We start from the raw sequence: 19,029 nt of genomic DNA, 5'->3' as shown, positions 1-19,029 counted from the left end.
ACTCTTCGTAGGGAAGTGATTGCGATAAGGAAAGCTACTTTCCATGTCAGGAACTGTAATTCACATTTGTGCATTGGTTCAAATGGGGGACCCATAAGTCTTGTTAGAACAATATTGAGATTCCACACTGGGGAAGGTGGTAATCTTGGAGGAAGAATTCTTTTAAGACCTTCCATAAACGCTTTGATGGCTGGTACCTTAAAGAGGGACAGGTGTTGCCTATTTTGCAAGTAGGCTGCCAAGGCCGCTAGGTGTAAACGTATAGAGGAATACGCTAGATTGCATCTTTGCAAGTGTAGTAGATAGCAAATGATGTTTTGGATGGAAGCATCCAATGGATGTATGTCATTATTAGCGCAGTAAATGGCAAATCGTTTCCATTTTGCGGCATAACATGCTCTAGTAGTAGGTCGTCTGGCTTCCTTTATGATATTCATACAGTCTGGAGGGAGGTTGAGGTACCCGAACTCTAAGACTTCAGGAGCCAGATTGCCAGGTTCAGTGTTTGAGGATCTGGGTGTCTGATTTCTCCATGGTTCTGGGTTAATAGATCCGGGGAGAGGTGTAGTTTTTGATGTGGGACTAGAGATAGTTCCAGAAGTGTGGTGAACCGCGGTTGACGTGCCCAAGTGGGAGCTACTAGAATTAGTGTTAGCGACTGTTTCAGTTTGCGTACCACAAATGGAATGAGTGGGAGAGGCGGAAAAGCGTATGCAAATCTGCCGGACCAGTTCATCCATAGGGCATTGCCCTTCGACTGTGGGTGTGGAAACCTGGCGGCGAAGGTTGGGCATTTTGTGTTTTCGGGAGTGGCGAACAGGTCTATGTCTGGTTGTCCCCATTTTTGGAAGAATGGGAGTAGAACCTTGGGGTGTAATTCCCATTCGTGGATCTGCTGTGTGTGGCGACTTAGGAGGTCGGCCACCTGGTTGTGAATTCCTGGGAGATGTTCTGCTAACAGGTAGATGTTTTGGGGAATTACCCATCTCCAGATTTGCTGTGCCAGTTGGGACAGTTGGAGAGAATGTGTCCCCCCCTGCTTTTGTATATAATACATTGTCGTCATGTTGTGCGTATGAGGACAGTTTTGTTCTTTAGGTGTACCTGAAAGGATTTTAGTGCCAGGAACACCGCTAAAAGTTCTAGGTGATTAATGTGGAGCAGTTTTTGTTGACTGGTCCATCTGCCCTGAGTGGTATGTTGAAGGAGGTGGGCTCCCCACCCCGTGAGAGATGCGTCGGTAGTCAGCACAACTTGTGGAAGAGGCTCTAAGAACGGCCGCCCTTTGGACAGGTGTGAGAAAGTGCCATCTTTCTTGCATGGTATGCCCCCGCTTTTTGCTAAATTGCTGAATGAACTTCGATTGAGTGTACCCTGGGTTCCTGCCAATCAGGTGCCCAGGGCCTATGTTCCTTCCTTAAACCACACAAACTCCAAATTGGCAAACCCTAGCCACATGTCAGCCCCTAGTAAATGGTACCCTAGGTACCCAGGGCCTTGTGGCCTGGGAAGGCCTCTAAGGGCTGCAGCACTCATTGTGCCACCCTCAGAGGCCCTGTACCCTTACACACACACTGCCCTTGCAGGCTGAGTGTCTGGGTGCAGGACAAAACAAAGAGTCGACATGGCACACATCACTGTGTACCATGCCCATCACCTACACTGCCAAGGCATATGTCAGCCACCCCTCTAGCTGGGTGCATTACGCCTATGGTGTGGGCGCAGGAGCCCTGTGCCCCTACAGTACCCGGGTCCATTCCTGGGCACTGTAAGTGCAGTGCTGTCATTTAAGAGTACATGGTGCTGAGAGCTTGTCAAACACGAGCTCCACAGCACCATATTGGCACCACTGAAGCCTGGGAAGTTTGGTATCAAACTTCTCAGCACATTGAACCCACACTGATGCCAGTGTAGGATTTAATGTACTAAGCACCCCAGAGGGCATCTTAGAGATGCTCCCTTACAGCTAACTTACAATCCACGTCTGCTCTGAGGCTGCCCAGGCTGCCACACAGCAGACACGTTGCTGGACCCCTGGGTGGGAGAGCCCCTGCTCTCCCGGGCATGCAACAATGCACATCCTGGGTGAGGTGAGAAATCTCCTCCCCCAGGATGAGCAAAGGGAAGCTTCAAAGGCAGGCCGCCATTTGGAGTTTCCCCAGGCCACTGCAACCCCCCACTCTGGCGGGAAGCTTGGCCGGAAAGCGCATACAAGGACAGGGGATGTGCCAGCCTGCCCACCCCTCAGGTGGGGGAGGCAAGGTGAAGCACATCTCCGGGCTCTCGCCATCTTGAAGATGGGAGGCCCTCCCCTATCAGGATTAGGCTACTGCCCCCCTCCCACAGGAGAGAGGCAGGATAGGGGTGTGTACCCACCCCAGGACAAGGACCCATTGGTCCCTGGCCTTCACCTACCTGTAACGCCCCTAAATCTAGTATTTAGGGGCACCCTGAACCTTCCTTCCTTAGATTCCAGATAGAAAATTACAAGAAGAGCAAGAAGAACAAAGACCTGCCCTGCAGCTGCTAAAAAGAGAAGACACCAACTGCTTAGGCCCCAGCCCTACCGGCCTGTCGACTCTCGAAACTGCACCAGCACGGCATCTCTCGTGGCCAGCAACCTCACCAACCCCGGAGGACCTGGCTACCTTTTGGCTCTAAGCCCCTGGGACTCCCATGAGTAGAGGCTCTACTCAAGAAACCTATTTTTAACCCCTGGCAGCAGCCCGGGACCGCGGACCCAACACACTCTGCACCAGCCAAGCCTGGCCAGTGCCGGAGTGGACAAAGACTCTGAGGACGACCCCACGGCGACTGTGACCCCGAGTCCGGCACCCAAGGACCCCCCTCGACATCCCAGAAGAAGCCTGCAGCCTCAGAACCAAGTGCCACCCCAACCGCGATCAACCAGAGGGTAAGATTTCCGACATCAAAAGGCACCCCTGCACCCGGCGCCCTGCGGCCCCCTGTGCCCAATCCCGGGGTACCCACCTAACCTACAACTACCCAACTTACCTCTCGAAGTGGTGGTGGCACCTGAAACATCCTCGTCCCCGAGCCTGCAGCCTTTTTCCAAACCGGAACATTCCCATTGATTTCCATTGAGCGCCCGAAGGCTCAAAAGCACCCTGCACCCAGCCGCCCGAGTGGCCCTGGCAGTGCCCTCTCTACACTAACCTACTTCCCCACTTGCCCTGAGTAAGTGACCAGGAGCCCAGCTCACACAGCCGCGTGGCTTGCCAGACAGCAGCCACCAACCAAGGCCCCCCTATCCCTCATAGGATAACATTGGGCCTAACTCTCTCTGCACCCGGCCGTCCTGAAACCGCTGAGGGTGAACCAACTGTACCTACCTGACACTGGGGGACCCCGGAGTCCATGCCCGGAATTTCAACTCTGCCAGTCGAGTACTTACCCTTAAACCGCTAACTTCATTTTCCTCATAGGGTAACATTGACTGGCTTTTTCTTCAAAAATCTTCTAAGTGTGAACTTTTCAAAACTGCAAAAATTCACCAAAAATCAGCCAAGTGACAAAAACGAATTTACTCACCTGCTCCTAGGTGAGCTCCCAGTGCTGGATCTTGGTGCCCAGCCCTGACCCTGAAAAGTGTTCACAACTATACTTACCTCTAACTCATTTTTCTCCCATAGGAAACCATTGTCTGCTTTTCTGTGAAATTTCTTCTAAGTGTCTATTTTTGCAAATTTGAAATATTCTTTTAAAATCGTACCATTTCTGCAAACGAAATTACTTACCTGCTTTTGATAAGGACCCCAGTCCTGGGTCTAGGCACCCAGTTCTGGATTACTAAAGTAACGATAAAGTACTCTACCTGCAATGTGAATTTCTTGCCATAGAGATCCATTGAATGTTTTCTTTGAAATATTTCCTAAGTGCTAACTTTTGAAATAGCTAAATATTATTTAAAAATCATTACAGTTATTAAGTCGACTTTCATCACTTGATTCTGAATACTGACCAAAGGCTGGTTCTAGGAGCCAGACCTGGAATTCCAAAAGTAATCTGAAAAGTAATTTATTACAAATAACCTGAATTTACCATTGAGCTCAATGCATTGTTATGTTTAGGAAATAGGATTGTTTATTGCAACCAACTGTGACTGTTTACACAAATTTATTGCTTAAGACAAAAGTATTTATATTCAACCTCTCATTCTGAGAAAGTATATTTTTACCCCCTTTGTGGTTCTAAAAATAAAACAAGCATATATTTTATATATATAAACCATTGGCCTAGAGTTCAGTTATTGAGTGTGTGAAACCATTTGCTGACTGAGTGTGTACAATAAATGCTTTACACTGTCCTCTGGTACTGCCTTACTGCTCGACCAAGCTACCACTTTTGAGAGTAAGGTCATACCTAACTTTGACCTCTATCAGCCTCTGGGGGACTGTGGACTCTGTACACCCTGTACCTATTAGGGAACAGTATATACAGAGCCACTTTCTCACAACAGGTTGATGGTGTTCCACCATTTCAGTGAGCGAAGTGAGCGACTGTCCACCAACACCAGATCGGTAAGTTGTCCGTGAGCTTGGTTCCACTGTTGTGCTAGACATTCCTGTAAGGGACGCATTTGAAGTCGTGCGTGTGGGACTATGGAGATGCATGACGCCATCATGCCTAATAACTGCATGAACACTCTTGCTGTAAGAGATTGATGAGTTTGAAATTGAGAGATGAGATTTTGTATACTGGTTATCCTGGCAGTGCTGGGATAAGCTATGGCTTTGGATGTATCTATGGTTGCTCCTAGATACTGGTGTACGTGGGAGGGCTGCAGATGGGATTTGGGGTAGTTGATAGTGAATCCCAAGTTGTGGAGGGTTTGAATAGTGTGATGAGTGTGGAGAACGCATTTTTGGTGAGTATTGGCTTTTATGAGCCAATCGTCCAGATAGGGGAAGACATGGATCTGTTGTCTTCGGAGGTGCGCTGCCACGACTGCTAAGCACTTGGTGAACACCCTGGGTGCTGTTGTTACTCCGAATGGGAGAACTGTAAACTGATAGTGTTGCCCGTCTACCACAAATCGTAGATATTTTCTGTGAGCAGGATGCATAGGGATGTGAAAGTATGCGTCCTTGAGGTCCAATGTGGCGAGGAAGTCTCCCTGTTGTAATAGTGGGAGGACTTGTTGGAGGGTGATCATATGAAAATGATCTGATTGTATATACTGGTTTAGTAGTCTGAGATCCAGTATGGGCCTTAACATTTTGTACTTTTTGGGAATGAGGAAGTATAGGGAATATACTCCTGTTCCCCGATGTTGAAGAGGGACTGGTTCTATTGCATGTTTTTGTAACAAGGATTGAATTTCTTGTTTGAGGAGAGAGAGATGATGTGAGGACATTGGACGGTGTTTGGGTGGTATGTTTGGGGGGGGATTGTATCAGTTCGAGGCAGTAGCCAGACTGGATAATTTGTCTTACCCACCTGTCTGTGGTGATGGAAGTCCAGACAGGTAGGAACTGTTGGAGCCGCCCCCCGACCGGAGTGGAATGGTCTGGGGGGAGTGGTGGCAAGTCACTGTTTAGTGGCTGGGGAGGTGCGGGTAGTGGGGTTGCCCCGCCCTCGACCTTTGGTGTTGTTTCCCCTATAACCCCCTCGAAAATATCCTCTGTTAGGGGATGTTTGTCCAGAATTTTTAAAGGGGACGTTGTCTCAGTTCCCAGATTTTTGGAGGCTCCTCTATAAAAGGAGCGACGAAAGGAACCCCGTGTTTGAGGAGACTGCAGTGCTCCCATAGATTTGGCAGTCATTATCTTTCTTCATTTTTTCTAATGCAGTGTCCACTGCAGGGCCAAATAGCTGCTCTTGGTTAAAAGGTTGAGCTAGAATTGTGGTTTGTACCTCCGGTTTAAAACCGGAAATACGGAGCCAGGCATGTCGTCTGAGTAAGACGCTGGTATTGACCGCCCTAGAAGCAGTGTCTGCTGCATCCAAGGCGCATTTAATGGAGGCATTAGATATTAATTTGCCTTCTTGAATGAGGTCATTAGCCTGGGATTTAAATGGCTCAGGCAGATGTTGCATAAGGTCCTCAAGTTGGTCATAATGCGCTCTATCATACCGGGCTAACAGGGCTTGGTTATTGGCAATACGCCAGTGGTTTGCCGCCTGTGCGGCGACTCGTTTGCCTGAGGCCTCTAAAAGCTTAGACTCCTTGTCCGGGGGAGGCGTTTCTCCAGTTGTCTGAGTTAACACGCTTCCTGGCATTTGACACGACCAAGGAGTCTAAAGGGAGCTGAGCTTTAATGTATGCGGGGTCCTGCGGGGCTGGTCTGTATTTTTTTTCAATGCGGGGGTTGAGAACTCTAGCTCTAACAGGGTCCTTAAAGACTTCAGTGGCATGCTTTATAACCCCTTTAACCATGGGCAGTATATGAACAGTTTTCTGTGACTGCTCAAAAGTATCGAGGAGAAAGTCCTCTTCAAGGGCGTCTGTGTGCATTGTGACGCCATGGAATGTTGCTGCCCTATTTATAAGTTGGCCAAACCCCAAATGGTCATCAGGAGGGGAGGGCTTGGAAGGGTAGGTAGTGGGGTCAGGCATGTCAGGTACTGGATAAGACCAGTCATCTACTGGTGCTGTGTCTGGGCATGTAAAAGGGTCGTTTGGATCAAGAGGATCATTAAGGAAATCAGGGTCCGCCCCTCCCCCTAAATCATAATCATCATCCTGTGGAGGTGGTGTATGAGAAGGAGATGGTAAAGGTAAAGGAGGAGGGGGAGGGGGGGGGGGGATGGGTCAGGAGGTAACACAGGAGAGGAAGGACGAAGCGGTGAAGTAGCACAGTCCTTCTTCCGTATGGGAGCTGGAGGTGGTGTGATGTCCAGCTTCCGTTTTTTGTATGGGACTGCAGTCACATGTCCGGTTTTGGGATTAATGTAGATCCGCTTTTGAGTAGGATCTGGGCGAAAAAGTTCATCCGGCTTCGAAAGTGATTGTGGCGATGGCCGTTTCGGGTCTTTATGAACTTTTTTCGGTGCCGACGGAGTTTTCGGTGCCAAAGGTTTTTTCGGTGCCGATGGAATCTTCGGTGCCGAGGGACTTTTCAGTGCCGATGGTACGTTTTGGTGCCGAAGGAGATTTCGGTCTTGAAGCCTGTTTCGGTGCCGAAGGTATTATAGGTACAATGACATGAGGTTTGCTCGAGCCCGAGCCACCTACAGGCTTAGATGTCTTCGGAGCCGGGCCCGAGGGCGGGGCTTCTGAAGAGGATTTTCGGTCGCGACTGGGCCCAGCTGGCGGAGTCTTGACCAATGTCTTTTTGGATGGGGTAGGGGCAGGGGGGTGGTACTCACACGCTGCCCTGGAGTGATGAGGTCATTGGAATATTCGGCCTCGGACACGATCGAGATCTTCGGTGTCATCTTCAGGAACATCCTGAGCAAAGATGTCCTCCGGTTCGGAGCTGGCCTGGCCATAATATGGCGTCTAGCTCTTCGGTCCCGGATGGTGTTCTTGGAACGGAAAGCGGCACAAGCTGGACAGTTCGATTCGTTGTGTTCCGGCGACAGGCAGAGGTTGCAAACCTCGTGGTGATCACTGTGGGGGAACTTCGCTCCACACTGGGGGCATTTTTTAAAAGGTGTCCTGTCCATCAGCCGCTTCCGGAACCGGTCCGAGTTGATTTAGATGTCGATGGAATGAAAATTGAAGAGTTATTTCGATTGCTGGAAGTTTTCTGCTGGAGCGGAAAAAAGTTCATCCGAACCCAATGGCGGAAAAAAACAATCTGACGATGGAGTGGATGCCCATGCGCACTGTTGTCCAGGGGAGGAGTCACCTATCTCGTGACCAAAGGCTTCTTCCGAAGACAACAACAACCTGCAATCATCCGAGCCCAACACCAGATGGCGATCTTATCCGCAGTGTGTGATCTGCAGCTCATATGCCTCGAACATACATTTACGATTAAAAGCACGCACTTCACAGCCCAGATAGCTCATTGAACTACCCCTCTAGAAAAAACAAATCTTTGTCATCACAAAGCTTGGAGTGATTCAATCAATTAATGTCAGAATCTGCTCCCAAGCACCCTTTAGACTTGCAGATTGAACAATAGCGCACATTTGCATTTCATTCAGACAAGGCAGCACCCTAGCACAAAAGCTTTCACAGCGCAGGCGCTTTGTTTTTTGGGGCAATAGACACAGAAACTTTACCTGACCTGCCCAGAGTGCTTTCACCGTTGCGGTCTCCCCTCCCGCAACTGGACTCACAGCGGCCGCTGAGTGGAGGGTGGGAGACTACATCCCCCATCCTGCCCTGCTCCTCGTGAGGCCAATCCCGCGCCTGGAGCGCACATAAAAACACCGCAGAGCCCCGCGTCGCGGGATCGCGCGCGGGTCACGCCGGGCCAAGCCCGGGCAAAGGGCGGGGCTGTCTGTGGCCGTCAGGGGCAGACAGAGGCTGGGCTGGGCCACCCCCCTTATTGCCCGAGGTTTGACATTCTGATTGGTGCCATTGACTTTTTGCTGACCAGTGAGGACTGTGCTGCCCAGGACTTTTTGAGTTAGGTTTGTTGGTGTAGCACGTTAGGCGCCTGGGAGGTGCTTATTGCCACGCCCATATCTGCACGTGGCTGAAGAGGTTGGCCGTGTCCCGGTATTTCAACGTTAAGCTTATTTAGGCTGTGTGCGATTTGGGGGTGCTTTGTACCTTGAGAGTTCCCATCTTCTTGTCAGTTGTTAAAACTAAGTTTTGAATAATGTTTTTGTTTATTTCTTGCCATGTCTAAAAGTAACAGTAAGTGTTCTGCAATGGGGGGTACGGGGACATTAGACGCTTTTTTGAAAAAAGCTGAAACTGTTGTTTCTAGGGAAATTGAAATGGTGGAAAGGAGGCTATCTTTGGAGCCATTTTCCCAGCCTAATTTTGTGAAACGATCTAGTGATCTTATTTTAGGTTCAGGTGTCATACAGGCTGGATGTCATTTTTCCGTTGAGTCTGTGTCAGAGTCCAGCTCTGTTATTCCTCCAGTCTCTGTGAATACCTCTAGTCCTCTTTTCTCACCGCCAGCCACACGTACTAGGCAGTCACGTGCCCTTCCTGTTGTGGCTACTAAAATAGTTAAGGGCAAAAGAAAAGCGAATAAAGGCCCTAAAGGAAGTAGTCAACAAGCTAAACAACCCAGGAACATAGATTCCGCTCATGGGTTGGTTCCTCAGTAAAGTACTGTGGCCATCCAGGCCACGGTCGACAAGAGTCAAGGGCGTAACGAGAACACCGATCAGGGGGAAATAATTACTACGGGAGTTAAGACGGCCGACTTATTACAGCTTATGGATGAGCGATTGAGAGAGATTATACTGCCAGTTATGGACAGACTTAATAAAATTGATGACAGACTCTCTCTCATCGAACGTCACATAGCGGGCCAGGAAGTATCAATGCCAAGGCTAAATCCACCCGAGATGCACCCTTTAAGTGGAGTAGCAACCAGAGTTTCTGATCTAGCTGAGTCTATGACGACCACTGCTGTAGGTCTCATTAATCCTCTTCCAGCTGCCTTAGGAACCAATGGTGGTGTTAGCTCAAGGCTTAGGGACACGATAGGGAGATTAAGCCCTCTTCCTGCGCATCCATCAAGGGAACGACCTTTGCATTTGTCGCCGGAGGACTGCCCTTATACTGTAATTCTGGCAAATGTTCCGAAACCTAGCGATGGGAGGGAAGAGCATTTGTCTTCCTTAAAAAATAAAGCCCTCCACTTTTTGGCAGGTAAGAGTTCTTGGGAGCCACCTTTTCGAAACTTTTAAGATGGTTAGTAGGGTTCCATGGACGGGGAAGACCAATAAGACGTTGGAGGGTGACTGTTGTAGTGAGCTTCAGCTCTCCCTATTTAGTAGTTAACATCTTAAGACAGGCAGGGTCGATCAGATTACACCAGGACTATGTTCATGTTCTCCCGTTTTTTTTTTATCCACCTCATATTTTGGGGTCCACTGGAAACAGTGGACATATCCCTCATTTCGTCCCTGAGAGTAGGACATTGGCTCTTAGTAACAGATATGAGGTCCTTAGCACTTTCGATGTCAATGATTGACTCAGTGTGGTTAATACTCAGGCCCACCACAATGATCCTAGATTGTTTTTTTCTGAAGAATCTGGGTCGGTGCTGACCGCGGAAGATAATATCGACATTAATAGCTCTGGTGATAGAATTTTACTCCTAAAGGCAGTTTATGGTGAAGGAACTAGTCCGATAACCTCCGAGGTGGTCCAAGTAGACGAGTGAAATAGTTCCTCCTGGTATAACTGGTAACGTGACTGTCACGGTTCCTGTAAATAGTGAGGTTGGTGATTTTCAACTCCGTTCATTGAATCCAGTGAATTTTGTGCCACAAGAGAGGGGGTGGGGGGTCGTAACCTCATCAACAAATAAAATTATGACTTTGTCGTGGAATATTGCCGGCCTGCGAACTAAAAGGTGATACAAACTGGAAGGCTTTCCTTTCTACCCACCATATAATTGCCCTTCAAGAGACGTGGGAGGCTAAAGATCCCTATTATTTGAATGGGTATCAGTCCTTTAATAAAAACGCTGTGCCCTCCTCTATGGGGAGATCTCGGGTGGTGGGGGGGGGGGGGGGGGGTCTCATTTAGCCTCAAGTTACTGTATAGTATAGAACTATTAGCGACCAGTTCTCCAAATATACTGGCGGTTAAACTTGAAGGTGCCAATCTCCCGTCATTATTGGTGGTGAATTTTTATAACTCATTTACTAGGTCTGATGAACTAGAGCACCTAAAAGCACTGTTTACATTCTTCGACGAGTTTGATGCAAGTAATGTTACACCTTGTTCTTTTTTACTTTTTGGCGATTTTAATATTCATGTATGTCATCTCTTGTTTTGAAAATATTAATTATGATCACTGCCCTCAAGAGGTAACTCACTTTGAACACTCTAAGGGTGGGATGTACCTAGAGTGTATTGTATCTGCCCTTCATTTATTTGCTCCTGTACAAGATTCCTTATCTCCTGTACCTACATTCACTGGACAGGGCCATTATAGTACGATTGATTATATTTTTGTTTCTTGTCTTTTGAAGGACCTTATAGGTTCTTTTTGTGTCACTCAAAATGCCTTAAGTGATCACAATCCTCATTATGGAAATTAATATTAAGGCTGTGACTAGGATAAGCCCTCTGCCTACGATTGCCAACTTAAACTTAGTCTCTATAAATCATGGAAGACGTTTGAGATGGGACGCCATCACCCCGGCCGATTTCCTCGAGAATATGTACAATAGTAATATCGTGGATTTAAGTATATGTTTGTCAACAGAGTCACAACCAGTGGAAATCCTTGGTGCTTTCGAGAGAACAACAAAACAGGTTGTGGGCAACTTAACCCACCACGGGAGACCAAGGCCTAAGAAATTTAAAAACTGGTTTGATCATGCATGCTCGTGCGCATTGTGCACTCGTCGGCATTAAAAGAAAGTGGGAAAGATGCAAGTAAGATTGTGGAGGCAAGAAGGTCCTACATAAAAGTAATAAAGGCAAGGAAAATTCTATAAAAGAATATGGCTTGGGAGGAATTGTCAGAAGCAAGTGTTTTAAAAAATAGCAGCCAATTTTGGAAAGTGATTAATAGCCCACTTTTTAACGGGTTGGAGAACACAAAGACTGTCTTATTCCACCAGATAAATGGGTGGCTCACTTTAGTGGTCTCTAGTCTGAAATTCTTCAACTTAACCCAGTAAACTATGGGGATATTAACCAGGCATCGAAAATTCATTTTAAGGAAGACAAAGTCCAGGAGGCAATTGAGTCAATGGCAAAAGGCAAAGCACCAGGTCCAGATGGTGTCACCGCAGACCGTAATAGGGCAGATTCGAGGTATTGGGCGAAGCTTTTAACTTCTGTTTTTAATGCAGTATCCAAGGCGGGTGCTCCTAGTTCATGGGGAAAAGCAGTCATAGTACTATTATTCAAAAAAGGCTCAAGAGAGGATCCGGCATGTTATCGGCCTATCTCTCTCTTGGATTCTGCCATGAAGATAATGGGTAAACTAGTTCTCGCTAGATTAACAAATTGGCTGGAGGATAAATCTATAATTTCTGATCTACAATATGGGTTTAGACAAGGAAATGGCACTGTGGGTCAATGCCTCAATTCACATCTTGTCATTGGGAAGTACACGGTCGCTAAGCAGGGGGACTTGCATCTAGTTTTTATGGATTTGTCCACTGCTTTCGACCTTGTAAATCGCCAAAAACTATGGGCCTCCCTAGTGGTATTGGGGCTTGACCCGGTGTGGATATCCTTCCTGGCGTTTATTCACGAGGACACCACCGCAGTCGTCCGCTACAGTGATGACGGGAGTCTGTCAGAAGCTTGGCAGGTGAAGCGAGGGGTAAGACAGGGGTGCATTCTTGCTCCCCTGCTTCTCTCGCTTTACATTAATATGGGTGATGCTTTAATTTCGACCAGTAAGGATATCCCCAGAGCCGGCATAAAATTGATCCCCGCATTATTGTATGCGGACGACACGGTTCTGCTGGCAAGAACCGCGAGAGGCCTACAAGCCCTTTTAAACGGATTTAATGATTTTATGGTCTCTTTAGATTTACTAATACATTTTTAAAAAATCACTCCATGTCAATTGGTTGTGGGGAGGGGGGGGGCGGGGGGGGGGGGGGGGAGATGGGGGGCAAAAGAGGCTAAATTCTACTGCATAGGCAGGAGCTCACAAAAGTGCAGACCTTCCCATATTTGGGGATTGTCTTTGATGACAGGAGAACTTGGGTCATGCAATGCCCCCAGAAAAAGAATATTCTTGCTAGGGCAACAGGAGCCCTGTTGGGCTTTGCAAAACGTTTGGGCTGTAAACCCCTGCCCGCTCTTATGAAGATATATAGCGCCAAGTGTGTCCCTATGGCCCTATATGGTAGCGAGGTATGGGGTTATAAGGCTTCGACAGAGATCCAATCAGTAGAAAATGCCTTTTTCCGGAAATTGCTGTCACTCCCCACATCTGCTCCTATTTTTAATATGCATGAAGACTTGGGGGTAGGTTACCTTACTGATCAAATTTCTGTGGCTCCATTATTAGGCTGGTTGAGAGTTTGGGCACAGCATCCTCCGAACCTAAATCAACTTATTATTCAAGACGGTTTGTCTCTTGATAAAGCCATGTGTATTCCTTGGTTGCGATATATCAAAACCAATTTGGAGTCCCTCGGCTACCTCGATCTTTTTGATAAACCAAGCGCGTTGAGTAAAACAGAAATAAAAGCCTTCAAGACTCAGTTCGTGAGTAGAGCAATGTTGCTGAGGGAAGGAGGGGAACTGGGTAAGCCGACAGTCAGGAGGTTTGTCACGCTAAGTATAGGCAGAGAGATTCAGCCATACCTGACCTATATAAGCAAACCATTCCATCTGTTTTTGTTAATAAGGTTCAAGCATGGCATGCTTCCCTGGCTTTTAGCTTACCCCAAGGGTTTTTTCAAAGAGGGAACCCTGGGGCCCTGTCCTTGAGAACAACACCTCAGAACAAAACATGCTGCATATGGTTTTCTCTTGCAAATTTTACACTTTGCAGCGCAAGAAATTTATCTGTCCTATTTTTAAGAACCGTAATTTTGAGCAAGTGAGGCCCGCATTGGTTTATCTGCAAATGCTAGGGTCACCACTGGTATGTTTCGGGGTAGCCAGCTACATCATAGGGGCCATCAGGTGTAGAAATAGGGTGCAGCCCTCTGGGAACCTCCGTCATTTTTAGTTTTGTTTGATAGTTGGAGAACGTGGATTAATGAATTAGTTTAGGTTTTATGGGATATGTAAAAATTGTAGAATCATTTGGATGACATACTTTTTGTGATTATGTGCCAATTATATTGTATTTACTATTTATGAAATATTGTTAGTGTTTATTTGGTATTGTATTAATGGACTTTTCAGATTACTGTAATTGTAACTATTTGCAACATGAAATATCGTCGTATGCTTTGATGGTTTTAAAATTTTTAACCGAATAAAGCTATTCTTGACTTGACTTGAATGAAACTTTAGCCGAATCATTAACGATTGAAATTAGCCATCCCGGGGTGGTTGTCTTTTTCCAAAACAAAATCAAAAGTTTTGGAATCCAGGCACAAGTGAAGTTGTGGAATGTGTGCCCCCCTACCCACTGCCACCACCCACCAAGGAGGTCACGCCCCACAGATTGAAAACATCTGTCCAATGGAGTAAAGAATCACGGTCAAACAAGTAATGCACTTACAATTCCACTTAACCAAAAGTTGGCAAGGGTCAGGTGGGTACCAATGCTGCACCACATTCAGCATAAGGACGGCTAGGTGCAGAGGTTAAATGTTTTCCAACGGAGACTGAGGATACCTGGAGCAGGTAAGAAGATCGGTAGCAGGGGCAAAGCATTAGGGGTTAGGTTAAGCACTGGCGAGAGAGGGGGGGGGGGACAAAGCAGTACCAAACATACACCACCAGCGGCACAGGGGTGGGCGTGTGCAAGGTGCTATTTCGACGTTGGGCGCTCAAAGCTTTTCAATGGGGATTATTCTTTTCCCAAACAGGCTGCAGGTGTGGCACCAGAGGGAGACCAACGACAACAGAGGTAAGTAGGGATGTAGGGGTTGTATGGGAACTGTCGGTTCTGCCCACCAAGGCCCAGAGGCTTCGGGTAAAGGGGTGCCTTTAGACAGTCTAACTGGAGCAGGTCGCCGTCAGGGGAAGCCTCTGGATTCATACTGCAGGCGCCGCCGGGGAGATCAGGTGACGTCAGCCAACAATGGACAGTCAGGATCGCTGGGGAGACTTCACTGCACACGTGAGCCATCCAGACTCGGGCCATGGGTGTCGGGTGCAGAGAAGCCAGAGATCGCGGTTGCAGCTGGATCCATAGCACTTGGAGTAGTTATTTCTGAATAGGTCTGCTGGACATTGGAGTCATTTTCGAAGGCAGCAGTTCTCCGAGCGTTTTCAGAGGTCTCTGGCTGCAAGACTGGTCGCAGGTTTGCAGAAGCTGGAGGCAGGCAGTTAGGGCTGGGGCCAAGGGAATCGTCATTTTCAGTCTTCTCTGCAGGGTTGGGTTCTTGCTTCTTAGGTAGTCATAGAGCTAGTTTCTAAGTCTGGGGAGCCACCTAAATAGTGGATTATGGGGCAATTTAGCGGAGTAGCCGGTAGGGTCAATGGCTATCTGAAGTGACTACACTGTATTTTAGCACCGTCCTGGGGGAGAGGGCATAGAATTAGCCCCGATTGGAGGGGTTCCCCCTTCTACAAGATGGCAGGACTGAAAGATGTGCTTCACCTCGCCTCCCCCACCTCAGGGGTGGAGTTGGCAGAGTTAAGCACACCTATTCACCTGAGTTTTCCTGTGTTTTCCTGCCCTAAGAGGGGGGTGTAAACCAGGGGCTGCCATCTTCAGAGGCTGGGGCTGCATTACAAAGGCGGCAAGCCTCTGAAGCTTATCCCTTCGAGCACTAGCCCATCCTGGGGGATATGTGGCACCTCTGCCCAGGATGTGCATTGTTGTTGGGTCCCAGAGAGCAGAGGTTCTCAACCCAGGGATCGAGAAACATGTCTGGTGGCTGGCTGGCTACCTACAGCTGGTCAGAGACCACACCAGGGTTGGTAGCTTTTCAGGAGGACCCTCCGAGACCTCTGGGTACATGGAATAATAAAACCACACTGGCGTAGTGTGGACTTATGGAGAGGAGTAGTTTGCTACCAAACACTCCTGTGTTTAGTGGAGCCATCATGGTGCTGTGTCGAGTGTCCAGCCCATGTGCTCTCTATGGCTTCACTGGCACTTACAATATTAGGGAATGGACCCCAGCATTGGAGGGGCATATCGACTCATGCAGATATGCCCTCACATGTGGTATAGTGCACCTTGCCTCGGCTGCGAGGCCTGCTAGAAGGGTGACTTGCCTATGCCTTCAGGCAGTGCTGGCTGGCATGGCACCCTGCCTGGGTGCCATGTCGGCTTTGTCCCTTACAGGGGCATGCAAGATGTAAGAGCAGTTGCATGGTACCAGTGAGTGAGTGAGGGGCGGCGGGGGGGGGGGGGGGGGACGGGGGGGTGTCTTATGGGACCCTCTCCAGCTCCCAGACCCTAGGTACTCAGAGTACCATTTACTAGGGACTTACAAGAGGTAGAAGTACCAACTGGCAATATATGTTTTTAGAGAAGTACTGGCACAGGGGACCTGTATGGCAGTGCCCCTCTGCACTCCAATCAAAACCACTGCAAAGCCAGGCAAAACGTGGGTGCTACGCCTGCAAAATGAGACCCTTTCTAACACCCACTCATGAAGGCTCTTCAGTTTCATCGCTTGACCAAACACACACCAAGAGCTCTATACATTCTGTCTATCACCTTAAAACGTATTATATCCTAATCTGCACAAATCTAGGTTACCGTAGCTCCATCTCAGTATCCAGGCTCTCAATTTGCTTTGTGACCGATGACTCCGTGTCGTCCATATTTTCCAATTCAGCAATAGTGTACGTCCGCCTCTGAAAGAAGATGGACGCAAAACTGAAGACTTGCCACAAAAGATAAATTCCCATAGAGTATAACTGCAGGTTGCAAATAGGTATTTATTTCCTCCTTTTTTCATTTTAAAAGATTAGTCAAATGTAACCATTAAGCTGTCCTGATGCTCTTATTTTAAACTGCAAGAAAAAAAATCTCACCCGTATTTTGTGTGGGATGCGTTCTCCAGCCTCCTTTTTCTCCTTGAGCTGAGCAAGATCCTGAGCCAAAATCTTTCGGTCTTCTAGCAGATCGTTCAAGTGTCTCTGGGCTTCTTCTGTACTAACCAATATTTCCACCTCGTTAGCAAGCCAGTTCTGATGAGAAATCAATTCAAAGAATCACTCACAACAGAATCACAATTGAATGTGTGTGGAACTATATCAAAATTGCCTCACAGCAACAGCTTCAACGGAATATCATAGTTACCTTAACTCTGGCTGCAGCTCCCTCCATGCCCCGGTTCGGAAACTCCTTGCGTTTATTTGCAGCCTCCCTCTGTTTATGGATCGCATCCTTGAGGCGTTTGTTTGCTGCTGCCGCCTAGACAGTTGGCACAAACACAATGTGATGCAAACAATTTTTAACTCATGAAAGCAACTAACTTCATTCCCTTTTGCCAGTGCCAGCACACCTACCTCCTCAGTTTTCCGCCTCAGCACGCTGGCCTGTTTCTGGAAGTCACGTTCTAGTTTAAGCATCTCATATTGCCTCTTGCGGTCCTAAGGAGAGAATGACTCCATGAGTGGCTCAGGACATCACAGCTTATAAGCATTTACAGTAACACAAGTGTGAGCTTCAAGCATGACAAACCCTTGGGCATGGCAACACACCGGGCAGATATGATACAAGTATAACGCAACCATTCCACAGCTGCAGTGACTGGAAAATGTGACTGCTTTAGAACGTCAGAGCTAGTAGAAGAAAAAACACGTTATTTTTCTTCAGTAAAACGCTTTCTGGTGGATACAACAACCACAATCTTTTGATTCTCCTAGGATACAGTCTGGATCCCAAAACTTTCTAGCAACGGCTTATGCTCACCAGTAGGAGGAGCCATTGAACTCTGCAGTGCACTTGTTGCACCTCACAAAGTAATTGCATAGAGTTCTACAAAGATGCCACCCTGCATGCTGGCATCAGGAACACCCTTAGACATGGAAGAATCAGTAATACATTGAGGTGCAGCAGTGTTTAAAGTCGGACTCCACAGATCTGAGAGAGCAGGGAGGAGTCTGCAGTGGAGTATCACACAGATTGTGTTATAACAGTCAGGAAATAAATCACTTAGCTATAACTGCGGTTCCCAGGCATTTCCATCTTTCACAAATTCACCTGCTTTAATTACTTTCGGTTGCCAGACTTGGAACCCTCGACAATCTGAAGACAGCAGTTTAAGACTTAATCTCAATAACATTGATAATTCATAGATTTTCAATCCCTCCACATCATGAGTCCCAGTCTCATGAAATACGCTGCTATTGATTGCTCAGCTGTTCTTGTGTAATCCTCATGCATAGGAGACAATACGATAACAGAAGCATGAAGAAGTCGTTCCTCGTATTGCTTTCACCTTTATTACTGTGGCGATTCTTTTAAAGTAAGAACGTTGCTTGGCTAAACCATTTTTCACCCCTTTCTTTTGAGGAATAAACCATTCCCTCTCCTGTGCAGATTATGGCTCCCAAGACACTCAAATCCTTGCTTGGTATTTACAGTGACTTTCCATTGCCGACAGCCAAGGCTACATTTCACAAGACTCTTCTTGAGAAGTTAGTTTCTAATGTTGCCTGTTGAGATTCTGCCCAGATCAGTCAGTCATCCAAGAATGTATAAACTAACCATTTGGTGAAGACTCGAGATGCGGACTTTAGGCCAAACAGCACAGCTTACAACTGGTAAAGGCAATGATTAATCATAAAACATGGATCAGAATGTTGAAGTATGCACAATAAACCCACACTGATGTGTGTGGGGGATTAATGAAAAAAGCACTCTGTCGACATTGTAGAGATGTCTGGTGGTGGCAGGATTGGTCGATTTTCAAGGGGCATCTCCAAGATGCCCTCCAAGTGCATTTTCCATTAAATCCCACACTGGCAGTGTAGGTTTAATGTGCTGGGTAGTTGGATACCAAACTTCAATAGAGCCATCATGGAGCTGTGGAGTTTGTGTGGGTTTATTGGGCATTTTGCTGAGCCCTCACTATGGTGGCAGAGGGGTCTCCGATTGCTGCAGCCTGTATTATGCCACCCTCAGAGGCCTTCTCTGGCCACAAGACCCGTGGTACCAGGAGTACCTTTTACAAGGGACTTGGATGTGGCCCAGAGTTGGGTCAAATGTGCGTACAAGGTGCAGTTTTGGGGCAGTACACTGGTGCTGTGGCCTGGTTAGCAGGATCCCAGCACACACCCCGTCCAGTTAGCATCAGTTTTCTGGCAAAAAAGTTAGGGAGGTAACCATGCAAAAAGGGGCACTTCCCTAC

The 19,029-nt window shown here is 47.6% G+C and overlaps 1 protein-coding gene across 3 annotated transcripts in view; it reads right to left on the bottom strand.

The window, feature by feature from the left end:
- KIF4A (kinesin family member 4A) overlaps window positions 1-19,029 on the bottom strand; it is a 286,675-nt gene that overhangs the window by 136,288 nt on the left and 131,358 nt on the right. For all 3 annotated transcript variants that reach the window (XM_085608378.1, XM_085608380.1, XM_085608379.1), the window contains exons 19-22: window positions 17,183-17,266; window positions 16,974-17,087; window positions 16,706-16,861; window positions 16,428-16,525 (exon numbers count right to left, since the gene is read on the bottom strand). In XM_085608378.1, coding sequence (XP_085464504.1) covers window positions 16,428-16,525; window positions 16,706-16,861; window positions 16,974-17,087; window positions 17,183-17,266 — 452 coding nt within the window. The remainder of the gene's footprint in view (window positions 1-16,427; window positions 16,526-16,705; window positions 16,862-16,973; window positions 17,088-17,182; window positions 17,267-19,029) is intronic.

Source organism: Triturus cristatus, chromosome 5_2 (assembly GCF_964204655.1).
Source record: "Triturus cristatus chromosome 5_2, aTriCri1.1, whole genome shotgun sequence".
In the NCBI taxonomy this organism is placed as follows: Eukaryota; Metazoa; Chordata; class Amphibia; order Caudata; family Salamandridae; genus Triturus; species Triturus cristatus.
This window is presented reverse-complemented; position numbering and strand designations above follow the sequence as displayed.